General features: G+C 37.3%; 1 protein-coding gene across 2 annotated transcripts in view; it reads left to right on the top strand.

Moving 5' to 3' along the window:
• Positions 1-1459, top strand: part of LOC131048853 (sister-chromatid cohesion protein 3) — a 111643-nt gene extending 110184 nt beyond the window's left edge. For both annotated transcript variants that reach the window (XM_057982927.2, XM_057982928.2), the window contains exons 22-23: positions 361-827; positions 960-1459. In XM_057982927.2, coding sequence (XP_057838910.2) covers positions 361-827; positions 960-1139 — 647 coding nt within the window. In that variant the 3' untranslated portion in view covers positions 1140-1459. The remainder of the gene's footprint in view (positions 1-360; positions 828-959) is intronic.
• The last annotated feature ends 23962 nt before the right edge of the window (positions 1460-25421 follow it).

Here is a 25421-nt window from a genome sequence, read left to right on the forward strand (position 1 = left end):
CACTCGTCACAGCCACTGGACGTGGCTTTAGAAATTAGGGCTATTACCTTATGCTTCATGAGCTTTTTACAATCAAATTGTTTAGAGAAGCAAAAATAATAGAAGTGACAGGATATACAATGATTTGCTTATAAATTTATTGAAATCGTAAATTTCGGAAGGGTTATAATGTTGTTTTGTTAGTGGCAATTGTGGAATTACTATGACTGTTAAGTTATGCCGAGGTTTACATGATTTGCAAGAATAGCATGATCAACCTTTTTGTTAAGTTAGGCTTGTAGTAGTTGCTATAAATTCCATGAATTGGGAAAGTTATGCATAAATCTTTATAATCTTGTTATTATGCTGGCCCTTGTCCAGGAGAAAGGGAAGCATCTGTTGCAAAGCATCACATTCCTCGTCCCAAAAAGGCTAAGGCTGTGAAGGGGAAAATTCTTTTTGAAGGACAGGACTCGACAGATGACGAAGATGCACACAGTGAATCAGATCAGGAGGATGCAGAAGCTGAAGATGATGATACTCCATTGTCTCATGTAAGGCAAGCATCCAAATTTGTGAATGTAAAAGCAACAAAAACAGAGAGTGCTGAAAAAGCAAGGCGGACTTTGCCAAAGATTCCTGGAAAATCGTTACGAGAAACAAGAACTGACACTTCAGAATCAGCGCAACCTGAGTCAGGATCAATAGGTGCAGAGGTTAATGTTGCACATGATTTGTTTGCTTCTGCTACTGAGGAACAATTACCTATTGGCTTGGGTCGACAAAGTCAATTTGTTCACTCTGGTTTACGGGCAGAGAAGACACCAGCAGGTGGTGTCAATACAAGGGTGAGTTTCTTAATGCACTTATTTTTTATTAATTGGTTGATCAGTGACACAGTAGTTTATTTGATTTATATTACTGTTATTCATAACCACCAATCTTATGTAATTTAACCTTTCCTTTCTTTAAATGAATAGGCTGCTCCCAGGAACTTCAATTCTGGAGATTATGGGAAAACTATGTCATCATCCTCAGCTGAAGATCATAGCAGAGTCAGCAAGGAATATTTATCAGGCCAAAATGTCAGCAAAACCTTTTTGTCTTCAAGTGAAGACATCGATGATGAATTTGTTGGTGCAAGAAGACTTAGGCTGTAATTATACTGTAATGGCAAATAGTAGTTCATCTTGTAACTAAAACTTGGCAGATGAGCCATGTAAGAACTTGCTGTGAGTAGGTTCTTGACTTTTAGAAAATGCCCATCCATGTCTGAAGTCATCTCTTTTAGTGAAGCTGTGCTCGACCTCATGAATAGCAAGAACTCACATGCCTGATTTGATTTGATGCTTATTTTGTTATTCCAAATTACTAGTGTTGACAGCATTGAGCAGCTCAAGCAATCTATCGGTCAAATTCTGAAACTGCTTGTGTATTATCGTGCCTCTTTAATTTCAAGATGTCATAGCTTTTTGGATCATTTGACTGTTGTCTTCCACACTTTTTACCTTTGTATTGTGTTTAGATAGCTGCAATATGCCAATTTCTGGCGCATCATATATGTATTCTAAAGTACTTAGTAGGTTATTGTGGAAAATTATTCTACTAAAATAATTCTTCTGAACTTTTCTTTAGTCAGTTACAGTGTGGTTCTATTAACTCAATGATTTTCAATGACATTGTCGGGATTTCTTACTGTAGGGAAATAAAACAACCCTAATTTTTTTTTAAAGCTAATAAATATATAAATTATAAAGAAGTCAATATATTAATTACCCTAGATTTAGAAACGTATGCCTGATCAGATTTGAAATAGAAATTAAAATAGTTAAAATCTTAGCGTACCTTGATGCTGGAGAAGACGACACTTAAAAGACTGACAGATTGTTTTCTTATAGCAGAAAAATGATTCAGATGATTGTGGCCGGGAAAATTTCTGTGCACAAACTTGGGTGAAATTTGTACCTGCGGTTCTAATCTCCATATTTGGTGTTCTTACCTAAATGGCGCTACGCTGAATTTGGGGTCTTCAAATTCTCAATACCTGTAATGAGAAGTTCGATGGTGTTGAACATTGTTGGAACTTGTTATACAGGAAAAGAAGACAACTAACTTGCAACCTTTTTGACCAAAATGGTGCAGCCCTGCACTTGGGTTTTCAAATATTCAATACCTGCAATGAGAAATTTGGTGGTGTTGAACATTGTTGGAACTTGTTATGTTAGGAAAGGAAAGACAACTAGTTTCCCAGATTCTGTTTCAGTCACGTGCCATTGATTGATTCAATGATATTGTTACAATTGGAAGACACATGAAGTAACAAGTGCAATTGACAATGATGTGGTTATGTTAATGAGGGTTTTGAATTTGAACAACAATGCAACGAGTGATTAAGTAGCTTAGTGCAAGAACTAGGGTTTTGGTGATTGCTGGTATAACTGCTGATGCAAAACAATGCTATGACAAGGACATGAGTTAGTATGAACAGAATGGATGTTGGTAGTGAGTCATTATGGGTGATGATGAATGATCTTATATGATTCATAATGATTCTTTTATAGACAGACAATTCGAACCTTTGCCCTGGAATCGGCAAACAGTCATTGGTAAAGTCAATACAGGGCCACAATTATATTTAGAATTTGGAAAAAAAATAGCTTGAAGCCTCACCTGTGACACTGAATTGGGTTAAGATCATACATTTAGTCTTGAACCAGCCAGAAATTATATTTTGGATACTAGGAATGAGATTATGATTCTAAATGTAAACGAATCTAGGGTCAATATGAACTATGTTTCTAAATGTAAGGGAATCTAGGGTCGGTTTGAACCTTTGCCCTGGAAACTGGCAGAAAACGATTGGAAAGCCGGCTCAGGGCCACAATTATATTAGAATTTGGAAAAAATAGCTTTAAGTCTCACGGGTGACACCGAATTGGGTTAAGGTCACACATTTAGTCTTGAACCAGTCAGAATAAATATTCTGGATACAAGGAATGTTTGAGCAGAGATAAGATCATGTTTCAAAATGTAAATATGAATCTCTCAGTTAAAACAAAATATGTGTTAGAACTCTTTAACTTTCCATTCTTACATTTTGCTTCCCCTTTGGTGTGCATGCAAATCTCTGTGAGCAAGCATACCAAAGTTAAACAAGAAAAGACATAACACTATTGATAGAGAATAATTGGAGCAATTTTAGAATCAACTTATAAATTGCACATAAATGTAACTAGATGCGCCTTGGTGTGCAATGGGGTATGCCAAAGAGGTGTGGAAGGTAAATTAAAGAAAATTTTGATCTAACTTTTGCATACATTTGTGTTGTACTTGAGTGTGTGTGTGTGTGTGTGTTTGTGAGAGAGTGAGAGAGAGAGAGAGAGGGGTCTCGAAGAGGGAGAGAGGGATGGATAGCTATAGGGAGACATGTCTAGATATAGAGGTAGAGATGAAGATATAGTGAGAGGAAGAGATGCAAATAGATAAAGAGGTAGAGAGAGGTAAATGGATGCAAACAAATAGATAGAGGGATAGAGATAGGTAGAGAGAAAGATAAAGATGGAGATATGAAGATAGAGAGAGGGGGAGATATGGATATAAGGAGAGGGGGAGACAGAGAGACATACAAATAGAGAGAAGTAGAGATAAAAGATAAAAGATAAAGAGGAGATAGAGAGAGGGAGAGATTAAAATATATTGAGAGAGAGAGAGAGAGAGAGAGAGAGAGAGAGAGAGAGAGAGAGAGAGAGAGAGAGAGAGAGAAGGGGGATAGAGGGAGAGAGAAAAGAGGGGGAAGAGAGATTTGAAAGATAAACTTAATATTAATAAAAAAAACAATCAGATTCAAGGTAAATATAATTAAATTCTTAAACATAATAAAACATAAAAAATAAAACTAAACTATGTTAAAATTGAGGAAACTAAGATTTTAATTTTTGTATTAAAAGTTACAAGTCAAATAAAATAAAATGAAACCTATTAAAAAGAAAAAAAGATTTTATAAATAAAATTAGTTTTTTTTAAGTTTTTAAAGGCTAGTGGAGGATGGTTAATATTTATTGTCATTGTCCCATATATATATATATATATATAACAAATTAGATAAGATAAATAGACAATACAATGTAATAAATAATAAATAGTAGCAATTACACCTTGGAGTGCAATGGGTATGCAAAGGAGGTGTGGAAATAGAAAAAAAGATCTATTTTTGCATGCAGTTTTGTTGTATTTGAGGTCAACGGGTAAGACATTTAGCAAATGTTGTTTGTGCAACAGAAGTCTCCATGGAGAATTCATAGCTTCAAATCAACTATGCATCCACCTACATGGATCTAAACATGATTGGAGAAAAATCCTTGAATCTGGAAGATAATCGAGCTCCATTACCAATATGGTCCTATAATGTTTGCAATGGGGAGAGAGGGAGAGGGGGTAAGAGTGAGAGTTAGAGATGGGTAAGGAGATAAAGTTAGGGGATAGAGATAGAGAGGAAGATAGAGGTGGATCTAAAGGAGAGGGAGAGATAAAGAGAGAGATAAGGAAAGAGGGATATATATATATATATATATATATATATATATATATATATATATATATATATATATATATATATATATATATATATATATATAGAGAGAGAGAGAGAGAGAGAGAGAGAGAGAGAGAGAGAGAGAGAGAGAGAGAGAGAGAGAGAGATTGATTCTACACAATGATTAGTCATCGAAAACTCGATTGAGATTTTTGTGTGTTTTTGAGTTGACGGTATAATATTGAAGAGACAAAGACCATTGGATCAGTTGCCGAACTATCATATCAGTTGTACGTCGAAAGGTGTATTAGTTCTATGGTTTTTGTTTTATTTTTAAAAGTGGTGGGGTTGTGGACCAAAGTGTTCAAGGGGAGGAAACCGAGCAACATAATTGATGGGAGGGAAATTTAATTCTGGAATTGAAAAAGGGTTATATGATTAGGGGAAAAGATTCAATAATTTTTTATATTGGAGGATTTTATATCGTTTCAAATTTGAGAGCATGAGTCTATGTTGATATCTCTTTGATTTCGAGTCAAAAATTGAGGGGTCCCCATTTTATCAAAGTTACAAGCTTATCTTAATATCTCATCAATTGAGAGATAATTACTCAAAGGGGTTAGTGTTTTAGGGCTTAGGGTTTAGAGTTTGCCATTATGTTGGTCACTTGATACAGATGTTCAAGGACAATTTTATGGCAAACATCTCCGACAACTATCATTGTGTTAAAACACTGTCTCACAAAATGTATCATCTTCAAATCTCTTCACAAACTTTCGCACATATATAGTCTCAAATCTGCTTGAATATCATTCAAATTCACTTCTCATCAATTCACACACAATCCCATACACAACTCATACATCTACAATCCTTAAATATAAGATAGATCATCAAAAACCTAATTAAGGGTTTACCACAACGAAAATAAATAGTATTGCACAAAATAAGCCACCTAGACAAAAAAATATTGCGGTCCACTCTAGGAGAAAGAGGGGACCCAAATACATCATGACTTCCTCCAAAGTCGCCACCAAATGTAATGTGTAGATAGGCAAAATAATTCATCAACTAGTCGCCCAAAAGACATTTTCCAATGCAAATCATTCCATGTGGATCTCTACATACCATGGTGAGACTCATAACAACATTCTAACTCATTCTCAATGCATATCCAAACTAAAGAGCATGATCCAAACAAGATAATCCAACCAGACACCCCGAACCATAACACAACCAAACACAAATCAACATAACTCACTTGCGAAAAAAAAACACCATAAGAGAAACACACTGAAAATGTTGAACAAACCATATAATCATGTCCACTAAACCACAACATAAACTTCAACATATCCGGAGGCCACCAAAGACTTTTTGGACTAGTCTGGTAGATATCCTTAGTATTTGAGAATAATAACAATTAACTTTTGCAATCCACGAACTAGAAAACCAGTTGATGTGAGACATTTTAAAACTATTCATGCATATTGCCACAACCAACACCAAAACATCAAACCCAACTGCAACACCAAACACAAGACAAAATAGGAACATATTCATACCAAAATCCACGTAGGCAACCAAGTTTGACATGAATGACAACCATACAAACTCATATGTCCAATTTGATGCATCCTAGTAATTGAATGTCTTTTATTATTGTATATGACACATATACAATCGTCTTTGCAACAATAAGATATGTACTATAATTCTTGAGAACTTTTACAAGGGGGCTAAGCATGTTTTTCTAATACTACACACTTCAATTCAATGCCATATATAAATAATTACTAGAAATATAATAGGCTTTTCACATCCATCCTTATTCTTTTAAAGTGCTACACCAATAATAATATGAAATGAGGAAAATGAGAAGAATTAGGAGGGTTTAGAATAGTCTGGGATCACCAAGACTGGCACTTCTTTAAGTTCTTCCTTAATTTTTCCAAACAATCAATGCAACAAGCATAAGCATGACCTATGCATCCCCTGATACATAGTTAGAAAACAATGCCAATCAAAGACATCTCAATGCACCGAATGGGTGGGCATTATATAATCTAAATAATGTACCATTATTAAAATTGTGTTGTCAAGTTATCTTATTTATCATTTAATAAGGCTTATTTATAAGTTCTAATATTATTCTAACTACACAATATACTTTCTTATAATTGAACTCATGGCAATATTCACTCATGTGCTTATATTCATTCCAAATCAAGTGGCTTCATATGTAGAAAGGTTCAATGCTACAACTCTCAAAATGATTATAATGTTTGCCCCTATATGACAAATTCCAACTTAACGCTTTCAAGATTCTAATGGATAAATATTAAGTAAAATTAAGGTTATGCTATGAGAGAAAAAAACTTATTGTAGTTTTCAACCTAGTTACAAAATATACCAAAAAATAAATAGTATCTACAACCTCAAAACCATCCATCTAAATTGTTGAACAAAAACGATTCCCTCTTTCTAGAACATGATCAATGCAAAATAAGAGTGACATTCGAATAATAATCCATGAAGCCACAAACATTGTGACTATCCATAAAAACTTACTATTTTTCCTCTATATGGTATTCAATCTCCTATACCACAACTTATTGCTTTTAACCTAAGGAATCTAAACGATCTCCTACCGTGTGAACAATCAATCAAAAATAGATATAAAAAAATAAGATAATATTATTGATTCTTGACATTTTGATGAACCTGTAGCGTCCTAAAATGCGCCTAATGCATTTATGACACTTATGCATGACGCCTAGTGCATTTATGTTGATTTAATGATCAAAATCATATTATTTTGGCATCATGGGCTCGAAAGACAAAGTGCCTCAAAATGCCTTGAAAGCCCCTTTGGGCCTACTTTTGGATGGACGGAAGTGCGACGCAGGGACGTCCGCGCATCGCACTAACATCCCGAAAAGCTAGCGGAATCTCGAATTTGGTAGAGAGCTCAATGCTGGCCAACGCATGTCCCTTGGCTTGCATTTTGCTGTAACGGCTCTCCGCGCCTCTTCTAAGCTTAAGAACCCTTCCTAGCTCATTTTGAAGGGTTCCTACTTGGGTTCTTGGGTCCTGGACTTTGGTTGCACTCTAACATTCTCATTGCTCTCTTGCTCTCTTCATGCTCTTGGATACACACTCTAACAACATCAAGCTGCAACTATCTTGTGGTGGCTCTTACCAACAAACACTATCACAGGCTTCGTCACGCTCATATCTTCAACAAAGAGGGGTTTGGATTTACGCCTCGTCTTCTGTTTTATCCATTTTCATTACATGCAATGAGTCCTTTGCATTGTTGATTGTATCTATTATCTAGGTGCATTTATTATTTCCAATATTTCCAATATTTAATACATGCAATAGGTGTTTGCTTCCATTAAGTGTAGCATAGTTTCTATTTGCACTTTTCCAATTTTCCAATTTACCAAGTTTCCAATTTATCTATCTAGTTATCTGTGGCGGTGGAAACACCTAAATGGGGGTTTGACTGAGGCAGGCCCCTATATAGCCCTAACAATTTTCCCCGTCTTAGTGTGTGCAGGTGATGAACAGGTTTTGTGTGCAAGAAATTACTTGCAGGCTTCTTTCTGGGACTTTCTCTATCCGCAGGTCGTACGAACGACAACGCGACGCATTGGTGTCCACACCCCGCGCTGGCGTTTAAAACCCGAGACCTCCCCAACTGGAAGGTATAATCTCTTCTTAACATTGTATCATCCCATGAAGTCAGTTTTTATATATTTATTACTCCTACATTGTAATTTTGTTATTTATGTTTTATAGAGTAGTTAGTGTAGTTATTTGTTATCCCCTGGCTCATCTTAGCACTAGTTTGAAGAGGTAGCAACAAACTGATTTGCCTTCTAAGATTCATCATCTTGGAGGGGGAAAATCTCCTCCTTGACATTTTGGTGAGCCTGACGTGAATGCTTAATATTGAACCTTTTCCTCTTAGAGTTCGACGCCTTTGATAAGGCGTTCTTGAAGGATGATTTTGATATGTTGGATGAAGTCTTGGATGACTTCCTTGAAGCACCTTCTCCTAAAAGGAATGTAAAGGGTGAGTTATCGTCCATGACATCCTCATGCAAAAATGAAGGGTTTGTTAATGTCATTGTTGTCTCCGTGGCCCCACAAAGGCCTAAGAGACCTTACATCCATGTGATAGCAACAAGTCCTTCTTCTAAGAAAGTCAAGACCATTAATTGAAAACCTTTCAAAGGAGAATTTTTTGATTCATCCACTATATTAATCCAAGCAACCATATTATAATACTATTGCTCACACATATAACACTCAGAATAACAAACAAGTTCCTGAACCACCCCGAACTTCTTTACCTCCACAACCTGTCCTTCCTAAGGCACCTTTGCCGACAAACAAGCAACCAAGTGATTATGATATTATTGAGCAACTTAAGGTTACTCTAGCTAAGATCTCACTTTGGGATTTGCTTCAAACTGCCCCGATGTATCAAGGTATGCTACAGGAAGCTTTGCAAAAGATTTTGCTATGTTCCTCTGCGAGACTAGTTGATGTGAATGCGCTGATGGATCATATTCATGCGGATTTGCCGAATATTTCCTTTTATCTGCATGAACTCACACCTCTCGAAGTGAGGGATTTAGCAGATTCATTAATGATCATTGTTCATTTGAATGACATTCGTATTAGATAGACGCTTGTTGATACAGGTTCAGAACTGAACGTTTGTGGTTTAGACTTGTTACCGAAGATCAAGGTGGACCCAAATTCTTTGGCAGCCTCCTCCTTGTTCATCCGAGGTTTCGAAAACAATGGTAAGATCGTTGTGGGGATTGTCATACTATCCTTGAAGGTTGCATCAATCACTATTCCAACCCTTGTGCATGTTATGCCAAGCCCTTTATCATACAATCTTCTTTTAGGCAGACCATGATTACATGCTTTGGGAGTTGTTTCATCTACACTTCATGGATCCGTGAAGTTTGTGGCTAATAATCAGGTTGTCACAATTAAGGCTGATATCGAGGCTATGTAGTTATGTCAAATAGTCGTAGTCGGCTAGGCTTCTGTTACACCTTCATTTCAAAATTATGTACCCACCTTGTCTTTTTCAGATCGAAGGATACATTGAACCTGGACAGGTTTGAAGATCTGATGGCTAAGATTGATCATGGGAAGTGTGATCAAGGAGATTAAGCGGTTGGCGAATAGTTTATAAATAGGGAACTATTGATAAACAATGCATGCGGGCAAATGTATGCACAGGGATGCTACATAGTGATTACCGAGCACAAAAGCTTGAAGACCTGTTTGAATAATAGAGTATAGAAGCCCAGCAGATGGACAAGATTAGTTCTATGTCTAGATTGTATTGAGCAAATAAGAATCTGCTTTAGCATTTTAGATGTGAAGTTGCAGATAGATTTTTATTACTGTTATTTTGTGAAAGTAACAGAAAATCTCTTAACCGAGTGGACTTAACAGTCTTATTTGTAAAACCCTCTAGCAAGGTGACATTTTGATTGAGTGTTTGAAATCCTTTAACAAGGTCACTTCTAACGAGGTGAAGATCCTAACAGATCTAAGGGAAATCCCTTAACCGGGTCACATCTAGCAATGTGTTTGTATTCTTTAACAGGATTTGCTTTTAACCGAGCATACTCTAGAAGAGTATATTTCTTAGTGGGTCCAAAATCCCACAGTGGTTTTTCCCTATTTGGGTTTCCACGTTAAATCTGGTGTTATGAGGTTTATGATGTTTATATGCTTTTGAGTTTGCATGTTTAGCAGTTTTGGTTATATTATTGAAGTATATGTTACCAAGGTTGAATTTGATGTTTTTATGGAAGATTAAGTTTGTATGATTCACCCCACCCTCTCATCTTGTTGGCTATTGGATATGTACTTACATTAAGTATCAGAACTATCAATTGGTATTAGAGCTTTGGACTTCGGAAGAAAAGTTTAAAGGTACTTGAGGCAAAGATCCAAAGATGTATAAGAGGGATGCACCGAAGCTGAACAAGTCAAGTTTCTCTACATGGCAGAAAAGGATGAAGCTACACCTATCAAGAGTTGGGGAATATGCTGTATATTCTGGAGAATGATTTCATCACACCAAGCACCTATTCATTGACTATTGAAGAAATAAAGGCAAAGCAAGAACATATCCAAGCAATGATTGAAATAACATCTGCATTGACCGACTCAGAGTTTAATGATCTAGAAGGCTACAATGATGCAAAGGCAATGTGGGACAAGCTCATATCTGTATATGGCGATGATGAACATGTTCAAAGAGCAAAAGTAGACAGTCTAAGAGGACAACTTGAATCTATGAGGATGAATGAAGGTGAGAACATAACCCAGTACAGTACAAGACTAAAGGAGATTGCCAATCAAATCAAAGGAGCAGGTGGAACTATTGAAGAAAATGATATAAAAAGTAAGTTGTTAAGAACCCTTCTACCGGCTTATGCAATCCGAGTCTCTGCAATCAATGAATTGAGGTCTGTAACTAATATGCCAATTTCTTTAGATGCTACTATTGGTAAGCTACATGCATTTGAGTTAAGTAAATTTGATAACAGTGGATCTTCAGTAAATAAAGTTGAATCTGCATTTAGTTCTTTTCATCTTGATGAATCTAATGATTACAATGAAAGAAAGTATAAGTACTCTGAAGGAGATCACGGTGGAGCAAGTGAAAGATTTTGTAAAAACATGGAAGAAGTACACAAACTATATGAGGAAATCAAAAAGCGGGAAGAGTTTGAAGCATTATTAGCTAGAAGGTTACTGAGAGGCAAAGGTAAGTATAAAGGAAAACTACCTTTGAAATGTTTCAATTGTGATAAAATAGGACATATGGCTTCTAACTGTCCTGACAAAGATTCTACTGAAAAGAGAGATTACCGAGATGACAGACAAAAAGATAATCATTACAGAGGACACCGAGACTTCAGAAGAAGAGATAGAAAGACATGCTTAATAGCCGATGAGGAATCCAACAATGATAAATCAAATGAAACTGATACAGAGGAAGTAGTCTATGTGGCTATCAAAGATGGATCAGATGAAGAAAGGTATGAAGAAAAAGCCCTAATATCTCACATAAATACTAAAGATTCTTGGATCATAGATAGTGGATGCTAACATCATATGACAGGTGATAAACACAAGTTTGTTATGTTAGAAGACTATGATGGAGGCTATGTAAGATTTGGTAATGATGCACCATGTCCAGTAAGAGGTAAAGGATCTATAACACTTCTTGACAATGCAAGATGCAATGATGTTTATTGAGTTGAAGGTTTGAAATATAATTTGTTGACTGTAGCACAACTAAACAATATAGGTTACCAAATAGAATTTCAGAAAGGAATTGTCAAAGTTCATGACAAGCATGGAAAGTTAGCTGCTACCGTGATGGGATGGTGTTTGGGATAGACTAGCCTAGTCTATACTCTTGGATCCTTCCCTTGGATCACCTGGTGTTCTCTTCACACCCTAGGGTCTCTAGGATTTCCCTTGCTTGAGGAATCCCCTGACCTTGCCCAATCCACCCACCAATGAGTTGCAATGCTGCTCCTAAGGTCTCACCTACTCATGAGACTCAAAACCCCTTACTATGGCTAATAAGGGCTTGGCTTGTCCTACTACTTCCTAGGTCCTAGCAAGGCTAGGACAAGTCTTTAACCATGTTTTACATCCATCCATATGCCGCCAAGAAGTTGCAACCTTCATCCCTCCTACTGATTCCACCATTTTGCTCATTTCCCACAAAATAGGGCTACAAGGAAAAGCCCCTATTAGGCCTCCAATCCAGACTTTTAGGGCTCTCTCTTGAAAATGATGCACAAACTACCCAAACTCCCAAAATGGACTACCATTCATTTGGCAAGGGCTCAAGGATTTGTCTGGTTTTGGGCCTCCAAGTGGCTGTACAGTGCCTTGGGTGAATTTTGGGGTTTTTAAGGGTTTTGTGAGGGTTTTTATGGTCTGCCTCAGTCATAGTGTATGTTTTGTGTTTTAGCCACCTTGTTTGGATTGGTGGATGCTCCCCCTTCACACCATTAGTGCTTCACACACTCCTCTACACCTCCTCCAAAGGATGCACTCTCCTCTGACCAACCTTGCTCTCTAATACCTCTGCAACTTGACCCTTCTTAACCGAGCACTATTCAGTCTCGCCTAGGAGCGGGTCTTTGTATGGCCTCCTTGCATTTTCAAGCGCCCTTCTTGCATTGAACTATAGTACAAGGTCTGCACTCTCATTCCCCATGGTTTCATGGTGGTTCAACAATGGGGAATGGAGTCATGATTCCATTTGCACAAGCCAGTCCAAAACTTGACAGTGAGAAGACAACTTACAAAATATTTACAAGCACACCAAACTTACAAACCAAAACCTAATCTAATTGCTCAAAATGAAAATATTTACACCGTAGAAGACACTCCACATAGTTTTGCACGTAAATCAATCCATTAACAATCTTCCTTTACTCCATTTGTGCCGACTGGCAACAAAATTCCAGTCTCAGTCAGGTCACTTTGCTTGGGCCGTACAATGTCTGACATCCAACCCTTTAACTTAGGGTTTTCAATTACTTATACCACCTTTGCCTCAGTCTGTGTGCCCATATTAGGGTTGTCCATTCTACATTAAGGATTTTGACCTCATGGTGGAAAAGTTGCTTGACAACTTTTAAAAGTTGTCATGCAACTTTTGAGCAACTTTCCCAATGTTGCTTTTCTTGACTCCTAGACCCACATTGGGCTAACCTAAGGACACCACCATGCTATGAGGGACCCCTAAACAACTCAAATGCACACATACCCCCTATTTCCAAGAAATCCTCAATTTTGACTCATGACCCTAAGACCTCAACTAGGACCCTAACTAGGACCAATGAGCACATGGCTCTTTATTTTATATACAATGGCTTCAAAAAAAGTATAACACCAACAAAACAAAGGAGGAAGAGCTTGGAAGGGTGCTCCTGCACCATACCGGGACACAAACAAAAGGTAATACATTTCACCTCGACTCAACTCGGAACAAGTGTCTATATGCAAAGATAAATGATACCTAGTTATAGCATAAAAGGTTTTGTCATGTAAATTTTGATAATTTGATCAAAATAAGTAAGAAGCACCGAGTAAGAGGTCTACCAAGTCTTGAAAAACCTGAGAATGCTATGTGTTGAGGATGCCAGATGGGTAAGATGACAAGATCAAGCTTTACATGTAAGTCTTACACTCTTAAGGGAATTTTAGATCTTGTGCACACTGATCTTTGTGGTCCTATGAAAGTTCAAAGTTATTATGGTGATAAATATTTCATATTATTTGTGGATGACTATTCAAGGATGATGTCAGTAATGTTTTTAAAAGAAAAATCAGAAGTTTTTCAAATGTTTAAATGGTACAAGGCAAGAGTTGAAAATGAAATAGGAAGACAATTGAAATGTCTTAGATCAGATAGAGGAGGAGAGTTCGCATATGATGAGTTCAACTTATTCTGCAATGATCATTGTATTAAAAGACAAGTCTTTGCACCGAGAACTCCACAGCAAAATGGAATAGCTGAGAGAAGAAACAAATCTATTGTGGATTGTTGCAGAACCCTGATGATTGAAAAGAAAGTACCACAAACATTTTGGAGAGAAGCAATAAGCACAGCAGTTTACACCCTAAATCGAGTACAACTGAAGAAAGGTACTTTGAAGACACCATATGAAATCTGGTATGACAAAAAACCTAATGTAAGTTATTTTAAAATCTTTGGAAGTAGATGCTATGTACACAAAGATGATAGAAATGGCAAGTTTGATCAGAAAAGTGAAGAAGGAACATTTCTAGGTTATTCTTCTAGAAGCGAAGCATTTAAATGTCTAATCAAATCATCTAACAAAATAGTAGAAAGTGCAAATGCGAAAATTGATGAATTTGCAAAAAGAAATGATGAAGGAAATTCCAAGGAACCAGAAGATTATGATGAATTTGTCTATGTTCAACCGACAAGTCCTACCGAGAAAACTGTTGAAGAAAATGAAGAGAATATCTAGTTACCGAGTGATGAAGAAGATCATACAGAGCCTATTGAGCCTGTATTAGCTAAATATGTCAGAAGACATCATGCACCAAGTCAGATTATAGGAGATAAGGATGATCCAGTGATGACAAGGAACAAACTGAGACAGAACACATGTCTGATATCTGAATTTGAACCGAGAATAGTGAAAGAGGCATTTAACAATGAAGATTGGATAAATGCTTGTAGCGTCCTAAAATTGTGACACTTGCAATTTTGACCGCATTTGGGTCTTCACGATGGCGACGCAACACAAAACCTGAATGGAGACCCCGAAACTTGTTCACAACATCAAAAACTGCATTTTTCCAGCACCCTGCCTGATCCCTCCTTGCACCCTGCTGTCCCAGGAGGTGGGACTAGAGCGCCCAGCACCCTGGTCCTTTAAGACGAGGGCGCCCAGAGCCCTGGTCCCCCAGGACCATGGCGCCCAGTGCCTTGGTCCCTGGCCCTATTTTGGGCCCGGTCTCCTATGGGACTTCGGGTCTTTTTGTTTGCAAATTGGAAAATAACATTTCCTGGTCGGCCTAAGGTCGGGAAAATCAGTCTATCAACCCTAATTGGCAAGTATATAAACTACATTTTCCTCTCTCATTTGGAGAGAGGCGAAAAAGGTGGAAACGATACTCAAACATTCAAGCATTCAAGCATTCAAGCATTCAAACATTCCTTCAAGCAATTGATCATTCTAAGTCTCCATTCAAGGCTAAGTGTTGCATTCAAGACAAGGATTCAACCATTGAAGAGGAGATCACATGCTACAACATACAACAAACAACAACATCTATACCTTCGCATATAAGGATACAAACATCCTTACAACAAGGTACTAGTACTTGTTTTACATTACGGTCATTTACATTTACAACATTTCTCATTTCTTGGTTAATTCCAAAACCGGGGTTTGACTTAAGGGCAAACCCCTAATCCCTAACCCCCCAATCGTCTTCGCTTTTCTGTGTGTAGGTTGCAGGTACGTGGCTGAAATTGAAGATCTGGAATCCTTGTGCAGAGATGAATAGATCCCCCTTCGTTTCGCGGATTTTAAGGAGGACCGTGTGCACGCCGGGCGCCATCGTCCCGTCAACTTTTGCTCAAATTTGCAGGACAGCGCCGTCTCGACATTTTACTGCTAATTCCAGGTCCGCAACTTCATCCTATATCCCTATCTCAGTTTATAAGCGAATCTTTCTCACTTTCTATGTATTCCTAGCTTAATCATTCTATCTACATTCTTTACAAAAGAGGGTAGCCTTGCTGTCTTAACCCTTGAAACTCATATAGAATCCAATCTTGCATTGTGTGGGATTGGATCTTGTGGGTTTCAACCCCTCTTTTGAATGTAAAGTCCCTCCTAAGTGAAAACCATCAACCCTAGTGAATCTCCCTTCTCTCTCCTTGGAGTTGGGGAGGGGAGAACAACTAGGGTTCTATTTTTCCGCTTTACATTTTGGTGAACCCGACGTGAACATCCTTTCTGATTATTCATAGTTAGATCTGAAAATTGGATTCCTTGATTACATTTCCATGTTTGATCTTTTGCAAAATTTTAGAGGTTAATTGCATAAAAACCCTAAATTTTCTTTTTAGTAATTGAGCTTGTGAAATGTTTAATTGTTAATGCTTGTTTCAGATCTGCCCTTCTATTACAAATTCTCAATTCATATTTGTGCTTTAATTCTGAAAATTAAGTGGTTAAGTGTCAAAACCCTAATTTTTAAAACCTTCTTGATTCAACCTTTGACTGATAATTTCACTAATCAAAACATCTCCAAATCAGCTGTAACTTTGGATTCCGCAATAAAATCATAATATCTTTCATCCCTGAAAATTTGGAAAAAAACTTGCGAGGACCATGTGCACTCCGAGCGCCATCGTCCCCGACATTTTTTCCGAAATTTCGGGAGCTAGATCTTATTGTATTTTTCTGCTAAAATCCAGAATTTTGGCTGATTTCATCAATTCTAACACTTTCAAAATTACAGTCAAAGTTGGTCTAGCGATTGCTTGGATTGAGGCTTCTAATCATTCAAAAAATTGTTGAAATTGAAATTTGTGTCAAAATTGTGTTTCTTACAGTCCTAAATCTGAAAAGTGTGTTATCATTCATTCGAAATTTCAGTGCTTTATTCAAATTTTTGCAATTTGTGACTTTTGAAATTAAGTGCTTAATTACAACAACTTTGATTTCCGCTTTCAAAATTGAATTTTGCGTGAAATTGAGTCAATTGTTAATTTTCAAAACTTGCATTGCTCTTAACATTCCCTCTAAAATCATAAAATTCAAAATTTCAGTTTCCCTCTCTTTTTCAAAATTCAAATTTTGCATTTTTCGACAATCTTGGTAGGGTTCAATTTTGAGATTGCAACTTTAATTTGGCCTATCTACAGATCGTAAAATCACTCAATTTTTTCAGGTTAGCTGTAAAATCATCATAACTTTCATCCCTGCAAATTTCGAAAAAAGTTGCGAGGACCGTGTGCACCCCGAGCGCCACGGTCCCGGACATTTTTTCCAAAATTTCGGGAGATTGTCCTGATTGTATTTAACAGCTTAAATCTAGAAGATTGGCTGATTTTACTAAAATTTGCTACCTCTAAAATTCAAAATCTTCTGTCTTTCTTTAGTGCATGAGTTTTACAACAATAAGTCCTACTTACACTATTCCCGTTAGACGAAGCCTTAGAATTAAGTCCTTCCAAGGTTTAATTACTGAGGAGATGGAACCTAATTTGAATGGCCTTTTTAACGAGGACATGGGTAATTCCTCTAATCCTCTTAATGATGAAGAAGCTCTCCATGAGGTTTCTGTAGAACAACTTTCAAAATTGGATAACCAATTTGACGATTTTCGACAATGGATGTCTCAAGAATACCCTGATAGTCAAGCTCTTCCTTTAATTGAGGGTCTAAAATGTATGCTTCAAAGTGATAAGAATGGAATTGATATTTTGCGTGGTATTGCACACATTGTGGATTCAAATGTGATGCCTATGAAGAGTTGTGCTGAAACTTTGGGTTATACACAACCTCCTACTCAAGACAATCATTCTATTCCTTTGATGACTTCTATTGCTAGTATACCTACTTTTACATCAAACATAATGTCTACTTCAATACAAGACATTCCTCCTATGATCACTAGTCATGGGGGCAATCCCTCATCTTCAATCAACCCTCTTCCTTCATTCAATCCGACTTCTTCATTCATTCCTTCAATAAGTGTTCCTATTATATCACCACAAATGAACATGACGCAAGGGGACAATTCATTTAACCATTCCATTCCTCCTTGTAGTGTTCCTCCTTTCCAATCATCTCCTATGACTAACTATCATAGTGTCCCACCACCTTACTCTCTACCTTCTTTCAATAACATAACACCTCCATCACAATCTAACACGTCTAATATGAACTCTTCGACTGAAGCGACCATTAACAATCTTGCACAAACTGTCTCTTCTTTACAGCAACAAATTGCCTCTATGAATCAATCTAAGTTTAGTGTGCCCACATTTGATGTTGCGAGCCCACTTTCTCTTGACATTGTTCGAGCTATTCCCCCTAAACATGTTGAAATTCCGCATTTGGAGCTTTATAATGGTAAGGGTGATCCTCTAACACATGTTAAGACTTTTCAAACAATATGTACTGATTTTGCTTATGACCAAAGGTTGCTTGCAAAAGTGTTTACTAGAACATTAAGAGATAAAGCCCTACAATGGTATTGCTCGTTGCCTTCCTATTCTATTTCTTCTTTCGAACAACTTGCAAATGCTTTCATTCAACAATTTCAAAACAATATAAGTCCTAAAGTTACTTTGATTGATTTAATGCATTGTAAACAAGGTGTTAAAGAAAAAGTGACTGATTTCATTGGTAGATATAAGCATTTGTATGCTCAAATTTCTTTTCCAGTGCCTGACAATGATATTCAAAGAATCTTTATTTCTAATTTACAAAAAGACATTAGAGAAAAACTCCTGTTTTCTGAGTTTACTTCTTTCCAACAGTTGTGCGCAACTCTTCGCAATTATCAACTGACTGTGAGTCAAATGGAACAATCACATCCTATGGCTCCGAGTGATAAGGGTGATAGTAGTCAACAACCATTTGGGAAGTTTAAACCGAACAGAGAGTCCATTAAATTCAATGAAAACATCATCAACAACAATGTGAATGCAGCATCAAGTGTGCCTCCTATTTCTAAGTTTTTCAAGAAAGAAATAAAGTTTACTCCTTTGAATGAATCATTGCATAGTATTATGAATAAGTTATTGGAACAAAATGTGCTTACTCTTCCTCCTATAAGGCAAATAGATCCTGCAAAGATTAATTCACCCTATTTTGATAACAAATCTTTTTGTCAATTTCATCGTCAACCTGGGCATGATACTGAAAAATGTTTTGCTTTAAAGGGTAAAATTCAAGATTTGATTGATAATAATACTATTTCTGTTTCTGGAGTGAATGATAAAGGCAACACATCTGTAGCTCCTCCTAACCAAAATCTTCAGATTTTTACTGATCCATTACCTTCTCATACCTCTAATGCGATTGATACTACTGATTCCTCTGTCTCACCTGATGATCTTGTGTCCATGACTCCGAATGTGATTAACTTTGTGGAGCAGCAGAAAATCCGTAAAGAACTTTCCATCACCTTTGATTCTAGCAAAACTATCAGGGCACCTGATGGTCCTTTATATATAGTTGCAAAAGTCAAAAATACACCTTGTCGTGGAGTGCTTATTGATCCTTCTTGCATGGTTAATATCATTACCGAAGAATTACTTTTTACTTTGCAATTGAATCAAGTGATCTATGATGAAACAAATGTGGTTGTGAAATTATTTGATGCATTTTCTTCTCTTGCAATTGGTTCTATTACATTACCCATTGAGGTCCATAACAAATCCCTTGATGTGGACTTTGCTATTATTCCATCATCCGAAAAATTTCATGTGAAGCTAGGCTATCCTTGGCTATCTTCCATGAAAGCTATTGCTTCTCCTATTCACAAGTGTTTGAAATTTCCCCATAATGGTGAAGTTGTTACTGTCAATCATAGTCTCTTTAAACCAGCCGAAAGAACTTCTAGCGTTCCTCTTGATTATTTTTGGCCTAAACAATTCCAACCCCTTCCTCCGCGAAGTGATCATCTTTTCAAATCTTATCAAAAGTGGAAAAAAGATATGATCCTATCTCTAAGTGAACCTAGAACACCCAAACTTGACATTCCTATCGTTCTTGAGAAGGAAGTTCTTCCTTTGAAAGATAAAACTAATGTCTTTCCTCAAGAAGATTCCCAACCCATCCCTATGGATGTGACTATGCCTATATCTAATAAACTTCCCAAAAGTAGACCTATCCCTCCTCGTCATGATGGACTTGGTCTCCTTCCTAAACCAAATATTCCTCCCTTATATGGAGTAGTTCCTCCTCCTTCCTCTTATGGAGAGAAGAGACCTTCCTCTTCTCCTATTTTTTAGCCTAAGAGACGACAACCTAAACACCCAAGTGATAAGGATGAGAACATTCCTCCTCCTCAATCTTCTCAACTTCCTACTAAGACTAGACGAAATCGTTCTGCATGTGAACACCAACGAAAGCGTCGTCTTAGAGCTCAGGCAGCTGCCTCTCAAACTTTGCAATCCCCAAAAACACCTTCAACAAGCATTATTCCGTTTTCTCCTCAGCCGACGATTGAGCCGAAATCTCCTAAACATAAGATGCATGATGGTCTTGATCCTGTGCGAGTGAAAGATCCTATTTTTATAAATCTTGATGATGATATAGATGAAAATGTTACTTCTCTTGCTTCTGATAGTGAACATGAACTTGTTGATGTTGATAACCATTTATCTAATGAATTTTCTAAAGCACTTATCCTAGATCCTAGACAAGAACAACGTGGCTTGGAACATGAACATAGCCCTTGTTTGGATCTTGTGATAGCTCCATCTGCTGTGTTGAATGTTCCTCCTCTAGCGTGTTCCCTGCCTTCCCGAAATGTTGATCAACAAGATCGGGGGGTAGATGACGTGCTAGACTAGTTTCATTAGCATAGCAGATTCTCTCCTCCTCTATTTCTTTTGTTACTTCTTCTATATGTTATTCTCATTCTTCTATTTGTTGTCCTTAGTGTTGTCTACTTGAGGACGATGCAAAACATTGAGATCTCTTTTGGTCTCTCTCATGTTGACTCAAAAGACACATGTGTTCCCTTCTTCTAGGTGACCTTCCTTGATTGGGGAATGAAGAAAAATTATGCATACATACATATGATATACATGAATTATCATACAGCATACTGACCCCGAGGAAAGCGAAGTCACCTTGTGCTTTGTGTTTTGTGTCTATTATCCTTGGGCTTATCTCACACTTGGGGGCTAAATCCTTGTGATAACGTGCTCCTTTCTCATTTCTTATATGTATCACTACCTTAAAGCAATCACCCTCGGTGAGGCGTGTGCAATCGCTTTAACGTAGGGGGGCATACATCCCATTCATATCTTTTCAAGATACTTGAAAATTTCTTGGCAAATTTAGCTTTGCCTTGAAAATTTTTGATATCTTTCTTGCATGACTCATAGTGAGGGAACCTTACTACTGACATTCATGGTTCTCCCTCGTGATCTTCCCTTTTACTTTGTCAATCGAAGTCGTAAGATCCTTAGTCCACTGGGGGCTTGGTGTATCTTGCCTCCTTGACGTGGTGAAAGTTTTTCAATGTTGTTTCCTTGTACTTTACCGGAAGTATGAGCGTACGCTTATACTCCCGCTAAAGTGGGGGCTAAATGTAGCATCCTAAAATTGTGACACTTGCAATTTTGACTACATTTGGGTCTTCACGATGGCGACGCAACACTGAACCTGAATGGAGACCTCGAAACTTGTTCACAACATCAAAAACTGCATTTTTCTAGCACCCTGCCTGATCCCTCCTTGCACCTTGCTGTCCCAGGAGGTGGGACCAGAGCGCCCAGTGCCCTGGTCCTTCAGGACGAGGGCGCCCAGCGCCCTGGTCCCTGACCCTATTTTGGGCCCGGTCTCCTATGGGACTTCAGGTCTTTTTGTTTGCAAATTGGAAAATAACATTTCCTGGTCGGCCTAAGGTCGGGAAAATCAGTCTATCAACCCTAATTGGCAAGTATATAAACTACATTTTCCTCTCTCATTTGGAGAGAGGCGAAAAAGGTGGAAACGATACTCAAACATTCAAGCATTCAAGCATTCAAGCATTCAAACATTCCTTCAGGCAATTGATCATTCTAAGTCTCCATTCAAGGCTAAGTGTTGCATTCAAGACAAGGATTCAACCATTGAAGAGGAGATCACATGCTACAACATACAACATACAACAAACAACAACATCTATACCTTCCCATATAAGGATACAAACATCCTTACAACAAGGTACTAGTACTTGTTTTACATTACGGTCATTTACATTTACAACATTTCTCATTTCTTGGTTAATTCCAAAACCGGGGTTTGACCTAAGGGCAAACCCCTAATCCCTAACCCCCCAATCGTCTTCGCTTTTCTGTGTGTAGGTTGCAGGTACGTGGCTGAAATTGAAGATCTGGAATCCTTGTGCAGAGACAAACAGATCCCCCTTCGTTTCGCGGATTTTTTGGAGGACCATGTGCACGCCGGGCGCCATCGTCCTGTCAACTTTTGCTCAAATTTGCAGGACAGTGCCGTCTCGACATTTTACTGCTAATTCCAGGTCCGCAACTTCATCCTATATCCCTATCTCGGTTTATAAGCGAATCTTTCTCACTTTCTATGTATTCCTAGCTTAATCATTCTATCTACATTCTTTACAAAAGAGGGTAGCCTTGCTGTCTTAACCCTTGAAACTCATATAGAATCCAATCTTGCATTGCGTAGGATTGGATCTTGTGGGTTTCAACCCCTCTTTTGAATGTAAAGTCCCTCCTAAGTGAAAACCATCAACCCTAGTGAATCTCCCTTCTCTCTCCTTGGAGTTGGGGAGGGGAGAACAACTAGGGTTCGATTTTTCCGCTTTACAATGCTATGACAGAAGAGATTGATCAAATCAAGAAGAATGACACATGGACACTAATCCCAAGACCGAAGGACAAAAATGTAATTGGTACAAAATGGATTTTCAGAAACAAGCTAAATGAAAAAGGTGAGGTCATTTGAAATAAAGCAAGACTAGTATGCAAAGGTTATGCTCAAGAAGAAGGAATTGATTATGGTGGAACTTTTGCACTTGTGGCTAGACTTGAAGGAGTAAGAACATTGTTGGCATATGCTGCTTTCAAAAACTTCAAAGTATATCAAATGGATGTCAAATCTGCATTTCTGAATGGAATATTAGAAGAAGTTTTTATTGAACAACCTAAAGGATTTGTTGAAGACAAGAGTAAAGATCTGGTATGTAAATTGAACAAAGCATTATATAGTCTGAAACAAGCACCTAGAGCATGGTATGAAAGATTGCACTCTTATTTGATTAAGATTTGTTTTATAAGGACAAGTGAGAACAACAATATGTACATGAAGAATGATGAAAATGGAATACTGATCTTAGCCATATTTGTTGATGATATTATATTTTGTGGAAATGACTCTTTATGCAAGAACTTTGGAAATGAAATGAGCAAAGAATTTGAGATGTCATTAATCGGTGAGATAAAGTATTTGAAAAATGAGATTTTCATTACTCAATCCAAGTACATAAAGGAAATCTTGAAGAAATTTAGAATGGAGGATTCAAAACCAGTAAGTACTCCTATGACTACCAACTGTAAACTATCAAAAAATGATGAATCTGCATCTATTGATGAGACACTTTACCGATCCATGATTGGAAAGCTACAATATGTTGTTCACAGCAAGCCAGACATAACACATGCAGTAGGTATAGTTGCAAGATTCTCTGCAGATCCTAAGGAAACACATATGACAACAATCAAAAGAATTTTTAGATACTTGAAAGGCACCGAGGATTATGGCTTAGTATATCATAAAGGAAATGATTTTGATTTAAAAGTTTATACTGATGCTGATTGGGCAGGCAACATTGATGACAAAAAAAGCACAAGTGGAGGAGCTTTCTTTTTAGGAGAAAGACTAGTGAGTTGGCTTAGCAAGAAACAAGGATGTGTTTCACAGTCAACAACAGAAGCTGAATACGTTGTTGTAGCATTGAATTGTACCAACATAGCATGGATGAAACAACTGTTGGAAGGTATAAATGAGAAATTTACCGATCCAGTAACTATATTCTGTGACAATACTAGTGCCATTAACATTTCAAAAAATCCTGTTATACACTCTAAGACAAAGCACATCTCTATCAAATATCATTATCCTAGAGAAGAAGCTCAAGAGAAGAAAGTGGTGTTGGAGTATGTTAGCACAAAGGAATAAATAGCGGATATCTTCACCAAGCCACTACCAAGGGACACTTTTGAGTATCTCAGAAGTAAGTTAAGGGTCCTACCCCTATCTTCTACTCATTGACCGAGTTCGGTGAAAGCATCAATTCGATGACTCTACAAAATATCTTTTAGGAGTTGATGTTGATTTACACACTTTAGGATGTTTTCTAAAGGTGTGCAGGAAACAATGTAGAATACAATACAAGAAACAGGAATTGAAGACAAAATGCTCTGACCGAGACTAAGTTGACACATTACAATAGGAATTCACTTCATACAAGAAGAATTTATGTCTTAGTTCTTTACTTTTTGGCATTGTTGTCAAAGGGGGAGAAGACTAAAGAAGATTGAAGAAAAAGGGGGAGAAGACTAGAGAAAAGAGGAGAAGTCTAATGTATGGGGGAGAATTCTGATGATAGGAAGAGAGCATTTCAGAATCTCACAAACAACTCACAACAATCCGAATCAATTAGGTCAAATCAATTGGTTTTGCCATCAATGCCAAAGGGGGAGATTGTTGGCATTTGGCATTATAACAAACAATGGGAGATTGTTGGCATTTCAATAAGGATATTGAGAAGGTTGTTGATGATTATGGATATAACTGATTAAGGATGTTTATTGTCTTAATATTATTATTTTGTCATTGATGTCAAGAAATTGATTTTCTAATTCAGTATGATGTTGCGATATCTTGAGAAGTATGATTTGATGAGTATAAAGATGTCGGTAAAAGACACAGAAAGAAAATGATGAATAAGGGGATGAATAAGGTATTCAATGGGCAACTATTACCGTGTCAGACAATGATGAGATCATGATGTTTAGATTGTTTTAACATCATACATATGTTGTAAATTGTAAGGTTAATACTATACTATGTTACCGAGCAAAGAACCTAGTCGGTGAACCCTAAGGTTATCGCTCTCAGTTAATGAAGGCGGAATGTCTACCGAGTGAAGTTTAGTATTTACCGAGTTGTTACCGAGTTGTAACCGAGCTATAACAGAATACATTAAATGTTTACCTACATTATTTAATGAAGGAAGCTGATGAGCTGGAATTGATTAAATGATTGGTATGTCGTGCATGAAGTCTGTTAATGAATCCATGGCAAAGGAAAATCAGCATGAAGAACTACAGCATAGATTGAACTGCATTACCCTAGCACAAGTTCCAAGAAATGTATGCAAGTTCCTAGGCGGGGTAAAACATTTTTCAGATCAAAGGATACATTGAACCTGGACAGGTTTGAAGATCTGATGGCTATGATTGATCATGGGAAGTGTGATCAAGGAGATTAAGCGGTTGGCGAATTGTTTATAAATAGGGAACTATTGATAAACAATGCATGTGGGCAAATGTATGCACAGGGATGTTACC

The sequence above is a fragment of the Cryptomeria japonica genome, chromosome 1, assembly GCF_030272615.1.
Source record: "Cryptomeria japonica chromosome 1, Sugi_1.0, whole genome shotgun sequence".
Taxonomy (NCBI): Eukaryota; Viridiplantae; Streptophyta; class Pinopsida; order Cupressales; family Cupressaceae; genus Cryptomeria; species Cryptomeria japonica.